Source organism: Mirounga leonina, unplaced genomic scaffold (assembly GCF_011800145.1).
Source record: "Mirounga leonina isolate KUSES-001 unplaced genomic scaffold, KU_Mleo_1.0 Mir_151, whole genome shotgun sequence".
Classification (NCBI taxonomy): domain Eukaryota; kingdom Metazoa; phylum Chordata; class Mammalia; order Carnivora; family Phocidae; genus Mirounga; species Mirounga leonina.
The window spans coordinates 71554883-71570224 of record NW_023270377.1 but is presented as its reverse complement, the minus strand read 5'-3'; the positions used below and the strand labels follow the sequence as shown (position 1 = coordinate 71570224).

General features: G+C 41.2%; 1 protein-coding gene across 1 annotated transcript in view; it reads left to right on the top strand.

Annotated features, from left to right (window-relative positions):
• Window positions 1–221: 221 nt before the first annotated feature.
• Window positions 222–15342, top strand: part of UPP2 (uridine phosphorylase 2) — a gene marked incomplete at its 5' end in the record, with an annotated part of 30567 nt that continues 15446 nt past the window's right edge. Inside the window, 7 exon segments of the mRNA XM_035006536.1 lie at window positions 222–406; window positions 1481–1487; window positions 3083–3204; window positions 7117–7226; window positions 7229–7270; window positions 7273–7333; window positions 9438–9583. Coding sequence (XP_034862427.1) covers window positions 222–406; window positions 1481–1487; window positions 3083–3204; window positions 7117–7226; window positions 7229–7270; window positions 7273–7333; window positions 9438–9583 — 673 coding nt within the window.

The window sequence follows — 15342 nt, the reverse complement described above, 5'->3', positions numbered from 1 at the left end:
TGTGATTATCTTTTTCTTTACTAATTAAGTACATCAAACTTTGCTTCTGGTTGCCTTATTTACAGGTCAATGATGCAAATTAGCTAACTCATGAACATAACCCATAGCATCTATACATACTCAAAGTACAGAAAAAATAAAATAAAAACATTAAAGTTGAAAGCTGACCCTTGGTTCTTAACCCAGTTATAAGGCAGGCAATTGTTTATTTTTATTAACAATTTGTCTGCGTTGGTGGGAGCCCCAACACAATGAAAGAGTTTGCAGTGTTTATACACAAGGAGCTGGGATTGGAGGACAGTAGAGAGGACATGAAGGATGTCTGAGCTGGGACAGACAGATATTGCATGCACAAAACTGATCTTGTGTCCTCCATTGGTCTAAGTACTCAATGGTTGCCCTTCAGGTACTCATCACAAGCTGGCAGAAGAAGGTGGGAGATTCTGAATACAGGAGTTCTTTCTCCTCACCTGCTTTGCATTTTCACACAATTAAATTAAGTGCCTAGGTGTGGCATTCGCTGTTGGAAAAAGCCCTAGGGGCAGAACATGGCATTTGGTGTCACTTTAGTTTATTAGCTACCACTTAGCTATTCAAGTTAGGGGGGGAAAGCCTTCAAAGCACACCTCCTCTCTTTAGATTATAACTGATTAAGCCACCAACAATTTTCTCTCCTCTACCCCTTATCCAGCTTTGGGAATGTTGAGCTTTTCGTACACATGGGCCAATTTTCAGAATTGTCAAAGCATGCTGTTTAACACTATACTCAGCTCGCTGAAAAGCTGCTAATGCATTTCCACAAGCTCTTATGAACTGCTCTCTGTATTCGGACTATGTTAACAGCTCTGGACACACATGGTGTCCTAAGACAAAATAAAAGTGGAATGATTTGCAATTTTAGGGAACACAGAGACCATTTCCCTCCTGGACGCAGGGGAGCATCCCCGTAAGGAGAGTGTATACGTGTGAGCACCCAGCTGGCCTTTCTAAGTCTCTCTGCCACAGGGCTGTATTCCGAAACAATAGCTCTATATCTGTCATGTGTCTGGACGCTGCAGTCCTCCTAAAGGGCACAGCCAGGCATGCCAGAGGACCAGGGAAGAGTCCACTGCAGATGTGTAACACTTCTAAGGAGCGGACCTACCTGTGGCTCCTACACCAGAGAATAGCCCTCATCCGTCAATCACCTGATAGTACCTGGTGATGGAAGGATGGATGAACGTGGCTGGAAGCCTGGGGTAAAGAAGGGAAGATTATGTATCACCAGCTGGGCACCTAAGTTATCTCCCCTCTGGGCCAAGAAGGCCTCACACCTGCTTTTGGGGCTCAGATGGGGGAATCCATTTATTTAGTCATCTGTTCATTCAACTATTATAGAATGTCTACATTGGAAGGAAGCTGAGTATTCTCCAATCTTGGCAAATTTTGTTTTACTAATCTTCACTTGACTTTTAGACTACAACTGTTCTTTTTTACACAGTAAATGGGTAAGGACAAAAAAGGTAACGTTTATATAAATACGAAACTATCATAAACAAGCAGTAAGACTTCAGAGTAAGAAATAAAAATAGCACTAGGCTGACCCTGCTGTCCTGTCAGGGAAAAGGCCTGAAATATGTATCATGTCCAGGGGTCAGCTAATTAAGAGCAGCCCTCACTAGGCAAACAGAGATTTCCAGTTGGGACCCCTTCTTTAAAAATTCTTTCTCTCCAGCAGCTGCTGAGTGTGTGTGTGTGTGTGTGTGTGTGTGTGTGTGTGTGAAAGAGAGAGAGAGATTTTGCAGGAATATATAAGCCCATTTGTCATTTTATCATCATGTTGCATAATAAGTGATAATCATAAACCTATCAAATATCTGATTTAGAAGGAACGTAATAGATCAAATAATAGTTCATTCTCTTAATTTATAGTTGAGGAAAATGAGATTTAGAGAGTCTACTCATTAGTGACAGAGCCAGTGCCAAAGCCCAGACTTGTTAGTCTTGGACATACAAATTAATACAGGTTTGATTCATGTCTCCAGGAGGCTTACAATGCATTTGGAAGTCAGGACATGTTCAATGGGAACCAAAATGGGGAACCCAGAGCTTCAAACTTTCCATAGTTTAATATTCTTGATGGTGAAAGGGAGAGAACTCAGCTGAGCACATCACGGTCATGGTTACAAAGGTTTTCCAGATTTGTTAGTGAGACAATTAGTGGCAGACATCACCTAATTGCCAAGATGCCCCCGGTACTTTTCGTCATGCAAAGTCCTTTGTCCAAGAGGAGAACACATTGAAGAACACATTTGACCCTCTAAAGTTATGTTAGGAATGAAATAGCCACTGATTCAAAACTCAGTTTCAGCTCCTACAAATTCCAGCACAGAGGATCTTTCTGGAGAGTTATTAGAACATATTGTAACTCCCAGGAGTTACTAAATCTTCTAAACTATATTGACCCCTATTCTGGTGATATTGATTTTATTGTAGCAAATGCTGAGGAAAATAGGGGTTATAGTCATAAAGTATAGCAACATAGCCTCACCTATGCTCTGAATGGTCAGATGTGGATGTAGCCCACACCTCTACCTCATACCTTTCAGAGCTCACACTGAATTAGCGAATGAACAAGGCCACATGAGCACAATGAAATGGATTTATTATTTCATTTAGTATGGTGGAAGAGGACTAATTGCATGGCAGCCAAATTTATATCTCCTCAGAAACAAGTCAATCTTGCAAAAAGCTCTTTTTCAAAGGCTCACTGTAAAGAGCCCAGCAGGGCGATGAGAAATGGCCATGCCCTGACACACCAGTACACCATGCCATCCCCACCTTCTGCTCTTGACAATGAGGGCTGAACTCCATGTAACTGGCAGGGAGATGTCTCTGTCTGATCCTCACAGATGGACACATCTATCAGCATGTCAGGTAGGCGTCAGTTAGAGCTGACTTACGTTTTCCTCAGCTTTGGCAAAGTCATAATGATTATGTAAATTTATCTGAGGGCTGTTAACTTGTAATGAAGGAAGAAAATATGTCCTGTGCATGTACCAGTTTGCAAGATGTATAATGACTTTCTCTTTTCTCTCAACAGCATGGCATTGGCATTCCCTCTATTTCTATTATGCTTATGCTTCATGAACTTATCACATTACTGCACCATGCCTGGTGCTGTAATGTTACTATTACCAGAATTGGTACATCAGGGAGAATAGGTGAGATGGCTTGATTTCTATTATTAAATCCAAGTGATTGCTCCATACAGGGTAGCTGCCAAAATACGGCAACATCCTCGGAGCCCAGCAGATACCCAGATGGGCTAGAAAGTGTCAGGAGGCTGGGCTTGAAGAAATTTAAAGAAATTTAAATTTAAAGAAAATTAAAGAAATCTAAAGAAATATTTCCTTTTTATCTTCCTCTTTTTTTCCTCCATGGAAACATAGCATGAGAGATCACACTGCCTATTGCCCAGATGGACTTAGGTATTCTCAAGGGGAAGACTGGAAGAATTGCTGACGAATATGTATGAGGATAAGTATAAGTTTTGAGTATAAGTATGAGCAAATTTTGAGGCTGAGGAATTTTATAAGTGACAGAAATAAGTGCTTGGAGGGAGAAATTAATCACTAAGATTTGCCTCATTTGTCAGCTAAGGACACAGACTTCAGAGTTCTAAGGAAAACTTTGTTTTAGCTCATGTCAGTGGCTACACCCCTTTACTTGGTTGGGTCTTTTCCTCATCAACACACCAGAAGAGATCAGGCTGGGTTTTTAGGGAAGGGCCAGGTGATGCTTCCTAAGGTTTGGCCAGCCCCTGCCCCCCAACTCCCTTCTTCCTTGGCTGGTCAGGGGCTGTGTCTCTGCTTCCACACTGGGGCTGATGCCAAGTTCTGAGGAAACCTCCTTCTTTTCCAATCTTTTCTCCAGGAGCAGACCTTGGGAGGAGGCGATTTTACTATGTCACCAAATGCAAATACAGACAGGACACTGTAACTGAGAAGGTTTGGTTGGCAGGGTGACAGGATGGCAAGGGCTGTGATTTTGCTCTCAGAATTACACAGTTTTGGAATAAGTGTGGACCTTAGAAGACCTTGGACAAGAAATTAGAGAAGTGACTTGTCCAGTAGCACAGAGCACAGGTGGCTGAGCCATGCTTCACTAGAAACAGTCATATTCACAAAGATTACGCCCTTTCTACCACTTGACCTTGTACAAGGTCAAGTCCAGCCATGGCCCTCACAGGTGGGATAAAGAACATCTGTGGATGCCCATCCAGAAAGAGAAGGAGAATGTTAGCAATCACTTTTAAATCAGGCATCCTTTTGGATTGTTTTTCATCCAATGTTACCCCAAATAATCAGTAGTAGGTACCAGTGCATTTGGGGGTGAAATGGGTAATAGTGTTATTAAGATTGTTTATAATTTGGGGTTGTGGGCTACAAGGATCTGTGTGCATAGCCCATGCCCATGCAATGTACCGTCCTTGCTGCTGTGGCTGCCACTTGATATGAGCCACGTGCAAGGCACTCTGCTGACCATCCAGCTCATGGTCATGGGTCTTAGTTCTTTCATTTTATGGCAACACAATGCATCCAGCCCATAGGCTGTACCAGTATCACAGTGAAAGTCTATGAATGGTGGGAAATGAAACCACTGTGCTGTTGTGGATACCTTCATTTTGAAGTTTTGTCCTCATTAAGAACTCTTAGCTTATTGATAGGATGCGAATGTTTGTTTCTTTTAAGCAGCATTGCATTCAGAGACAAAGAAGATAAAATTCATTCCTTTGCTGATGTTCCCACTCCTTAGATGAGCCAACAAACCTTGATGAGGATAAAATACCAGATTAAATGGTATTTTGACCTTTGAGAGACTTTAACCAAGATATGAATGTTCTAACATATCTAAATATTAGGATGGTAGGTGAATAATATCACTTTTGATGCCCACATTTTCAAATTCCTTCTCAATCACTTTCCTGTTCTTAGAACATTGTAAATAATTCAAGGAGCCACTTGTTTGAGTTATTTTTGACTTAGTTTAAAAGTTTCTGGCCCACCAACGCTCTTTTATCATGGGTGTCTCCCTGGGTCTTCTAAATTAATCCCATGTTGATCAATATTGGAATTTATAAAAATCCAGAGGGATATGGCTGTGTTCTGTGTCAGGGGTTGATAAACTTCTTCTGTAAAAGGCCAGATAGTAAATATTTTAGGCTTTACAGATCATATGATTTCTGTTGCAACTTCTCAACTCTGCCATTGTAGTGTATAAGCAACCAGAGATATGTAAATGAATGGATGTAGCTGTGTTGCAATAAAACTTTATTTATAAAGACAGACTGAATTTGGCCCATGGATGGTAGTTTGCAGATCTCTGCTCTATGGCATCTCTATGGAAGCATTCACTCATTCAACAAATTTTTATTGAGTACCTATAATAGGCATAATGCTAGGCTTGCAGGGAAAAGAGTAAACAGACATTGCTCTTACCTTTATAGAGCTCATGTGTTATCTCAGCAATAGACAAACAGTGAGTAATTACAAAGTATAATAAATGTTAAGACACAGAGAGTCTAGGGCACTATCAATATATGTCCCCTTATCCAGGCTATACACAGAAATCAGAATGGATCAAAAACTAGATCAAAAGCTGGGCTGGGCATCAAAAGGAATGAGATCTTGCCATTTGCAACGACGTGGATGGAACTGGAGGGTGTTATGCTGAGCGAAATAAGTCAATCAGAGAAAGACATGTATCATATGACCTCACTGATATGAGGAATTCTTAATCTCAGGAAACAAACTGAGGGTTGCTGGAGTGGGGGGTGGGGTGGGAGGGATGGGGTAGCTGGGTGATAGACACTGGGGAAGGTATGTGCCATGGTGAGCACTGTGAATTGTGCAAGACTGTTGAATCACAGATCTGTACCTCTGAAACAAATAATGCAGTATGTGTTAAGAAAAAAAAAAAAAAGAAGAAGATAGCAGGAGGGGAGAATGAAGGGGGGGAAATTGGAGGGGGAGAAGAACCATGAGAGACGATGGACTCTGAAAAACAAACTGAGGGTTCTAGAGGGGAGGGGGTGGGGGGATGGGTTAGCCTGGTGATGGGTATTAAAGAGGGCACGTTCTGCATGGAGCACTGGGTGTTATGCACAAACAATGAATCATGGAACACTACATCAAAAACTAATGATGTAATATATGGTGATTAACATAACAATAAAAAATAAAAAAAACAAATGGGGAAAAGGACAAACTAAAGCTGTTGTCAAATAATGTTCGAGGTTATCCGTGGGTTACAAATAGGCATGGCCCCCGTTATCTTATAAATAAAATGGTTAATTAAAAAAAAAAAAAGCTGGGCTGGGGAAATTTAATGTAACCTATCCATATTATTGCTTTTTATCTTTTCTCCCTCCATGATTCAGTTTTGAAAGAAGTGACTTATGTTCATACCTGAAGAATGAGTTGTAGGTAGTCTGATGAAAAAAAAAAAAAAAAGAGTGTGGGGGAGGACAGGACAGCATTGCAGGCAGGGACAATAGGAGTTGGCAGAAAATGGTTTCTCAGGTCCCTGAGACTTGAGTTCCTGAGTCCCATGAGCAAGCCAGGTTTTGCAGCAATGGAAGGTCAGCCAAGAAGCCTAATTTACATGGGGGGGGGGGAGGGTGGATGTGACAAGAATCAGAAGGAAGAGAGGATAGAGATGCAAAGAAATTATAGTAATCAAGGAGTTGCAGAGAAGATTAAATATCAAGTAGTCACATCACTTTATGAAAGCTACTTGCTGGCAGGCTCATTTAGTTTATTCCTGACCTAATTTACTCAAATTTGAGCCTGAAGGCCGGTACTAATTTGCATGTCCAAGAGTCATGTTTGTCTTGAAATCTAAACCAGATCACGTTATAAATGTGAATCTGGAAAGACAGCAAATGTAAATGCCTGTTCTGAATATTATTATTTAATTGCATTTGGAAAAGAAAATAATTTAAAAGATGAAAATAGGGAGAATCATTAGCAACAAGCATTAATTAATGTTGGCAGAATGGATTACATACTACATGTCAAAAGTAAATTCTAAGTGACATTCTTCTGTAACCACTCTTTTAATCTCACATTGCAATACTGCCCTGGGGTCTGTTGTAATAGCAGATGCGGCCACAGACTCCTTCCTTGATCCCTGGTTCGAATAGGTAATCTTGGACAACATCACCACCTGAAGTGCTAAACTTGACACGAACTGGCCCAAGAGCTCCTCAGCTACAGCAAGGGAATCCCCTCTTCCCAGTCCTCATCAGACATGTGATGTGTACCTAGGATTTTTATGAAGGTGACAAGAAGTTACAAACTGGGAAAGCAACAGAAAATTGTTGCAACTCTTTGTTATTCAAGGCCATTATTTACATTAAAAACTCTGCTTTAGAAAATTAAATAGTTGGGGATTAAATAAAAGAACTGAAACAGCCTTTTTGGCTTACTAGAGCATAGGAATGTAAGGACATAATAAGCAGCAGAGAAACATCCATAATGAATTTATATTAAGAGTGGGTTTAATCCTCCAAGAACAAATCAAATACTAAAATACAATTAGCGATGTTAGCAAAATCTTATCTCTGTTTATGCCTTTCATTTAAACTGGTGACTCTGGGAAAAGGGGAAATGCTGATTCTATGTTTCTGCCATTTTAAGGTACATTCACCCATACTTCAGAAGGGATCTGGTACCCAGGGGAGAGTAGGGACCAGAAAACGGGGAAAAATATTTGGGGGAGGGAGTCTAAAGGGATGGGTAGTCTCAGAATGGTACTTTTATCTCTCAACCATGAGGGGTCGTGAAATCGGTGATTTGCCATGTAGTAGCTCTTGCTACAAGGGGTGGGGGAGGGGCCAGGAGAAAAGACCCTCAAGGGCAGACTCTGCTCATTCCAGAAGAAAGAACCTAAGCAGGATTGTTACCATTCCTTGAAGGGCCTTCTAGAAATCCTGTAGTGTTTTTGTGTTTGTGTATGTTCATCAAATTATTATCTCATCTTCAATTATGTTTCTTTTCTTTTCCCTTGGATCAAACTTAGGGTATTATACTGAATTTTAAAAAAATTATGTATGGAGACAGGTTATGTTATCTACAAATGTTACTTCAGGTTAGTCAAAGGGGTGTCAGTACATATGTGTTATAAAATAGGAGGCATGTTGGGTCTGATAGGGTTGAGACTCTGTGATAGGCCACGGCTCCTTCACTGGGAGGGTCATTGATAGGTTTCAGCCAGAGCTTGCAAATGGCAGCCTGTTGGAGTCAATGTTTTCTTTGGCCTGCACAGTATTTTGTAAAATGTGAATTATTTTGCCAACATTGAACATTTCTGGAGGTTTCTCATGAAAGTCCAGATTTTCGGCTTCTGGAGATAACAGAACATAAAAAATATAAACTAATATATGCATGGCAGCCCTGGCAAGACCCCGCCCACGTCCAGGCTACGTTTGCTAAAGGTGAGGCAAGGCTGTTCCTTCTCTTCAGACCAGGCAGACCTCATGGATGTTACTTGCTGGCCTTCTGGGACATCGGAGTTTGAATTGGCTTAAATAACACTGCATTAGAGGTGCTGGCAGGCAGCACTGAGGAGGAGGGAACAAGGAGAAGCAGACAGCCAGGGTGGAAGTAGTGTGTAAGAGGAAAGGGAGGAAAAGAGCAGGAAGGGAGCCAAAGTGGGGACTGTGCAAATAATGGATGGTGACAGAGTGTATCAGCCTCCCTGCCTCAACCCTCCCCCCTCAATCGGGAGCGGCACGGGCAAGATAGCATCAGGCTTTTCTCCACTTCCTTCCGGCTTCACTAGCTACACAGGTGAAATTAAGTGATAAATGAACCCTGAGAGCAGCCTAGCAGGGAAAAAGCGATCACAAAAGGGTGGCATGCAGCCTGAGACATGTGTGGCAGGGGAGAGAGGGGACAAGTCAATTGCCTATATACAGCTAGCACTGTCCTCACAGAGATGGAGAACTGCACCATCCAAACCACCCTCCTGATCCTCAATAGCTTCAGGAGGCTTGAAGCTGCTTCTTCTCCGCCAGCACCTGTCCCTGAGCCATCCCCCAGTCATGGAAGCAACCTGAGGTTTTCCTCAAGGGGCAGATCTCCTAGCAGCCCTCTGGGTCCTGCTGTCCCAGTACAGTCCTAGCTGCAGTGGTCACTCAATGATTACCTGCCCCAGAGCTGGAGCGCTCAACATCATGGAGACTCCTTTCAACAAGATACCCGAGCCGGGCACAGCCTTGCTCCAGGTTCCTTGATAGGATGGTTCAGATGGCTGGATTTGTCCTACCAGGAGTGCAGACCCAAGCATTAGAGTTAGCCATCGAGCACTTGGGTCCCCAGCAAGCCCCTTAGTGATGCTGTTGCCACGCTGGTAGGACATCAAGTTGCTAAGAGTTCTCCACTCTCTTTTAGGCCAGGTCAGCTAGACGGAGCATTGGGGCCCTTTTCCAGAGAAGAAAAGCTACATTTCTTGAAGAGAGCATATAAAGCCAGAGGGCAAAATACTGAAATGGAATCGGCAGTGTTTGTGGCTGCATGTAGATTTTGTGGTCTGAAAGGTAAGCTATTCATGAAAGCCTCCAGTCCAATTCTCCTTTTTCATGAAATTATTTTCACTTCACAGGAGAAGAAAAAGGAATCCACCAATATATTACTTGGGGTTGAAGGCATGCCTTGTAATTGCTTATAATATCATCATCATGTCTTATGGGAGGGCAGGATATTATTCTCACTATGCAATTGAGCAAACCAAGCCTCAGGGGGCAAAAGTGAGTTGCCCAAAGTCATGAAGGTTATGTAGCCAGGACTTGACAGCAAGTTCCACTTTCTTGATCCTGGTAGTGGCTGCTATTTTCTGTTAAAATTAAATTTATCAAGACATGATACAAATGAAATATTCCTAAAACAGTTCATCAAAGGACAAAACATCATTGCAGTAGTAGGTTTTTAAAGTTAATTTACATGCATTTTTACTTTTCCCAACTTTTTATTTTGAAAATTTTTCATGATTCAGAAAAATTTTAAAAATAGTATAATAAATACCTATGTATGCTTTACCAAGATTAATTTTTAATATTTTGCCACATTTATGAATGCTCTCTAAATATTTATATATACATATATACATATATGTATGCATGTAAGTGTGTGTAAATATAAGTATACATACATCTATTTGCTTTTTTCCCTGATTCATTTGTAAATGAATTGCAAACATCATGCCACTTAACTCTTGTACCTCAGCATCATTTCCTGAGAATAAAGATATTCTCCTAATAGCCAAAATACCATTATCAAACCAAAAAAAAAAAAAAAAAAAAACAACCCAAAAACCTAAGGAAAGTAAAAATAGCTTCATAACATCACTTAATATCCATTCCATATTTAAATTTCCCTAGTTTTCCTATATTTTTTATAGATTTTTTTTCTTAACATCAAAATAACTTCATACATTATATTACTTGGTTGTTGTATCTCTGTACTTTTTACATCTAGAATAGTCCCCCTACTCTTCTTTTTTTTCCTATGACAATGGATTTTTTATTATTTATTATCTATTTATTTATTTATTTGGATTTTTTTTTTAAAGAGTCAAGTTATCTTGTTGAATATACCATGTTCTAGATTTGTCTGTGTGTTTCATCATAGAGTTTCACTTGTTCATCTATACTGTGGATTTCCTGTAAGTGGAAGTGGAATCTAGTGGCCTCACTAGATTCAGCTTTATCGCAAGAACATTCTATGGCAATGTGAACTTCCGATTGTACCACCTCAGGGAGATGTAATGTGAAGATGTCCCACTACTAGTAATTTCAAATTGGGTCATTTAGTTCAAGGGGTAACTGCTATCACTTTCCACTGAAAAGTGAAAGTTTTCTCTTTGTGCAGAACAAGTAATCTCTACAGGAACACTCTGTAACCCAACCATCTTTTACCAATGATTTTTAGCAGGGACTACAAAATGGCGATCTTTAGTTCTATTGTTCCCCCTCCATTTAATAGCTGACATTCTGCTTTAAGAAAAGTTTCTTCTTCCTCACACCCCTTTCTCTCTCTCTCTCTCTCTGGTAGTGAGGGGATAGTTATTATTGCTTTGTGAATTTAGTTCAAATCAATGTGTTGTAAATGGTTTCTGTCATTGTTTTTGATAATCAAATTATCCCAAATTTGGCCAGGAAGAGCCCCTTCTAGCATACTCTTTTATCCTTTTGACATAATCCTCTTAGCTCTTGAGAATTTTCTTGCTTTCAAACACAACAGGATTCTCAGGCACAACTTGCATTTTCCTTGCCTCAGGTCTGGAACGAGCCATTTCTCTAAGAAGTTCAGGTTCCTTTTGGTGGAAATGGTAATAAGAAACCAAATATGAGTGTGCCGTGCATTTTAATTTTTGGTGAAATTATTCTAACCTTTAGCTAGCACCAAAAAAACCCTGATGAAGTAAAATATAATTTCCATGAGCACTCATCAGAATAACTATTTTTTGTGACTTTCAATTACTTTCATAGTTACCCTCTAGATTTCAAAAATTGTAAATTTTACTGATGGAAGAAAATAAAGCTATAAAGTGAATAAAATCAGTTTTGAATAAAATATTCTTCATTAAGTTGATTAAGAAAGCCTCAGATCTGAAGAAGAATAACACCATCTAAAATAATGTTTTTAGTGGAAATCAGTCTCCAAATATTGACAGTGATATACAAGAAAATGTTGGAGCAGTTTTTTTTGGATCCATGCTTTTGCATTTCACACGGCAATTGTCTTTCCCCCCCCCCCCAAAAAAGAAAGAAAAACAGGCCATAAAATATCTCATCATCTCAAATATGTTTTATAGCGTGCCTACTGAGTACATGGTACAATACTAAGAAATCTGGTGTGGTTTTTTTTTGTGTTTGTGTGTGTGTGTCCCAATTCTTTTTTTTTTAATTAATTTTATTTTATTATGTTAGTCACCATACATTACATCATTAGTTTTTGATGTAGTGTTCCATGATTCATTGTTTACATATAACACCCAGTGCTCCATGCAATAAGTGCCCTCCTTAATACCCATCACCAGGCTAACCCATCCTCCCACCCCCCTCCCCTCTAGAACCCTCAGTTTGTTTCTCAGAGTCCATAGTCTTTCATGGTTCGTCTCCTCCTCTGATTTCCCCCCCTTCATTTTTCCCTTCCTACTATCTTCTTCTTTTTTTTGGATTTTTTTTAATTTTACTATGTTATGTTAATCACCATACATTAACCATTAGTTTTTGATGTAGTGTTCCATGATTCATTGTTTGCGTGTAACACCCAGTGCTCCATTCAGTACATGCCCTCTTTAATACCCATCACCAGGCTAACCCATCCCCCCACCCCCTCCCCTCTAGAACCCTCAGTTTGTTTCTCAGAGTCCATAGTCTCTCATGGTTTGTCTCCCCCTCTGATTTCCACCCCCTTCATTTTTCCCTTCCTACTACCTTCTTCTTTTTTTTTTTTTTTTTTAACATATAATGTATTATTTGTTTCAGAGGTACAGGTCTGTGATTCATCAGTCTTACATAATTCACAGTGCTCACCATAGCACATACCCTCCCCAATGTCCATCACCCAGCCACCCCATCCCTCCCACCCCCCACCACTCCAGCAACCCTCAGTTTGAGAAACCTGGTTTTTAATCAGATCTTTTGTTAGTAAGATTTATCTCAATTATTATCTTCTTAAATAAGGACTTTCTTTTTATTTTTAATTAATTAATTTTAGAGAGAGAGAGAGCACACCCATGAGAGGGCAGAGGAGCAGAGGAGAGAGAGAGAGAGAATCCCCAAGCAGACTCCTGGCTGAGCGTGGAGCCCAATGCTGGGCTCAGTCCTAGAACCCTGAGATCATGACCTGAGCCAAAGTCAAGAGTCAGACACTCAACTGACTGAGCCACCCAGGCACCCCAAGAAAGACTTTCTTCTGTCCATCAACCCAGTGGACTGAGTGCCCAGGCACTGGGGATTTAGCAGAGGACAACACAGACACTCTCTGCCCCTGTGGCATCTAGAGGGAGACAAACAATAGCAAAGAGTGATGTAGAGTAACTGTAATATGTTAGCTGCTGAAGAGGGCTATAGCAAAAATTAGGACAGGGAAAGGGAATAGGGACAAACAAGGTAGGAAGGAAAACCACAATTTTAAATCACATGGTGAGGGAAGGGTGCATGGAGAAGGTACTATTCAGGAAAATGGCACATGGGTATCTGGGGAAGAGCCTGGGACATGCAAATCAAAGGCTGCCAGGCAGCAGCATGCAAGGTGTGTTGTAGGAACAATGAGACCAGTGTGACTGGAGGAGAGAGAGCAGTGCAGAGCGGGAGGAGATATGGGGTGCAGACTGTGTGGTCACTGTGAGAACTGTGTCTTTCACTCTGAGGGAAATGGGAAGCCATCGGAGGGCTCTGAATAGAAAAGTGACCAGATCTGAGTTGCATTTCAACAGGAGCACACTGGCTACTGAGTTGGGAAGAGCCTACTGGGGGGTCAAAGTCAGAGGCAGGGAGAGAAGTAAGAGGGTAGTATGGTGGTCCAGGGGGAGATGATGGACCAGGGTAATAGTAGTGGATGTAGTGAGAAATAGATTCAAGGTACATTTTGAAGGCATATCCAACAAGATTTGTTGACAATTTGATGTGGATTTTGAGAGAAAGACAAAAGTTAAGAACAGCTTTTAGGTTTGGGTCCTGAACAACAAGAAGGATGAAGTTAACATAATTGGATTGGAGAAAATTGGATGCAGTAGACATCAAATGGAGGCTGAGTAAGCAGGTGGATTTATGAATCTGGAGTTTAGATGAAGAGTTTGGGCTGGAGAAGTAAAATGTAAGTTGACAGCACAGAGATGGCATTTAAAGCCACACAGTAGATGAGACAACAAAGCAAATGAGTCTAGAAACAGGTCTTTGGCTAGATGTGAAAAGTTAGGGGAGGTGAGGGAGATCCAGCAAAGACCAAGGAGGAGTGGCCAGTGGAATTGGCAGTATACCTGGAGAGTCTAGTGTCCCGGCCCCCAGAGAAGAAACCTCCAAAGAAGAAGTCAAGAATTATAACATGTTACTGTGTCTTTTGATCACAGGTGGAATATTAATTCCAATATTTGTCCTTAGAGTCGATCAATTTTAATACATAAAACTACAAACAAAATATATATGGTAACATTTCTAAAAATACATTTTAGAAAGAAGTTACAGTTCATAAGAAGAGATTAAATGCAGGACTACTATGCTTAACTACTCCCAGCTCTCAGAATACACATACATGCAGATCCTTGTAATATATGGGTGAAGAATGCAAATGCATCCTTACCGTCTTTAGAAGGTCATCATTAACACCCTTTTCTCTCCACAAGTTAGTGAGAGTCAGAGCTGCAGGTGGTGGCAGCTTGACCTTGACCTGAGCAACAGTCCAATCAGCACACAGCCTGTAGGAACACCTGGATTTAGACATTTCTGCTCCAGGAAACGCCTCCTCACATTTCTTTAGTATAGAAACAACAAGTGGTCACTTGAGCCACGGCCCCACATAATATGCAAATGGATAATCAGATAACAAGTTTGGTTAGACAAAAACTGCCTCCTTCCAAACGGTGCTGCCCTGGTTGTAAGTTTGGGGATGACCATCAGTTTTTCCTAAGAGGCATTGATTGGCAACCAGGAAGAGCGCTAGGCTTGTGAACGCTGGACCCTGATCTTTCTCTCTTTAAGGATGTTGCCAAAACCCCAGAGAAAGGACTGTGTTATGAGGGATATGAGGGAACTTTCTGTCCTTGCTGCAATTCCTTGTGACCTTGCTCTCTCCGCCCCTTGCTGCGCCCTCCTGGACTCTTTCCTCTCTTGCTTCCTTTCCCTGTGGCTGTGGAACTCTAGGTAGCTGACTCCAGCCTGCCCGCACCTGGCTTCCAAGCCACTCCTGCAGCTCTTGCCCTGAGCTGACCTCTTCTGGACTGCCAACATTCACACTAAAGGTTGCATCTGTAACTCTAATCCTGTAGTTCTCGGGAGTATTTCTGTCTGAATTTCTTTGCGGTGATGGGGACTCATCTCCTTCAGACACCACTGTTTTCAAGGTGAATTCCTGGTACAGTGCCCCCTGGAAAATCGAGCAGGCCACAAACCAAATCTCCATGCATACAATGCCACCATGTTCCCATCTTTAATCACCACTTCATAACACCCTTCCCTCACAGCCGTGAAGCTCAGAAAACCTCTGTGTGAGCTAGAAAAGTTTGCTGTGGGGAACGTTGAGAGAGCCTTCACAAGCAGCTGCTTTAACATGGAGTAAGTTAGGGAGAAGATAC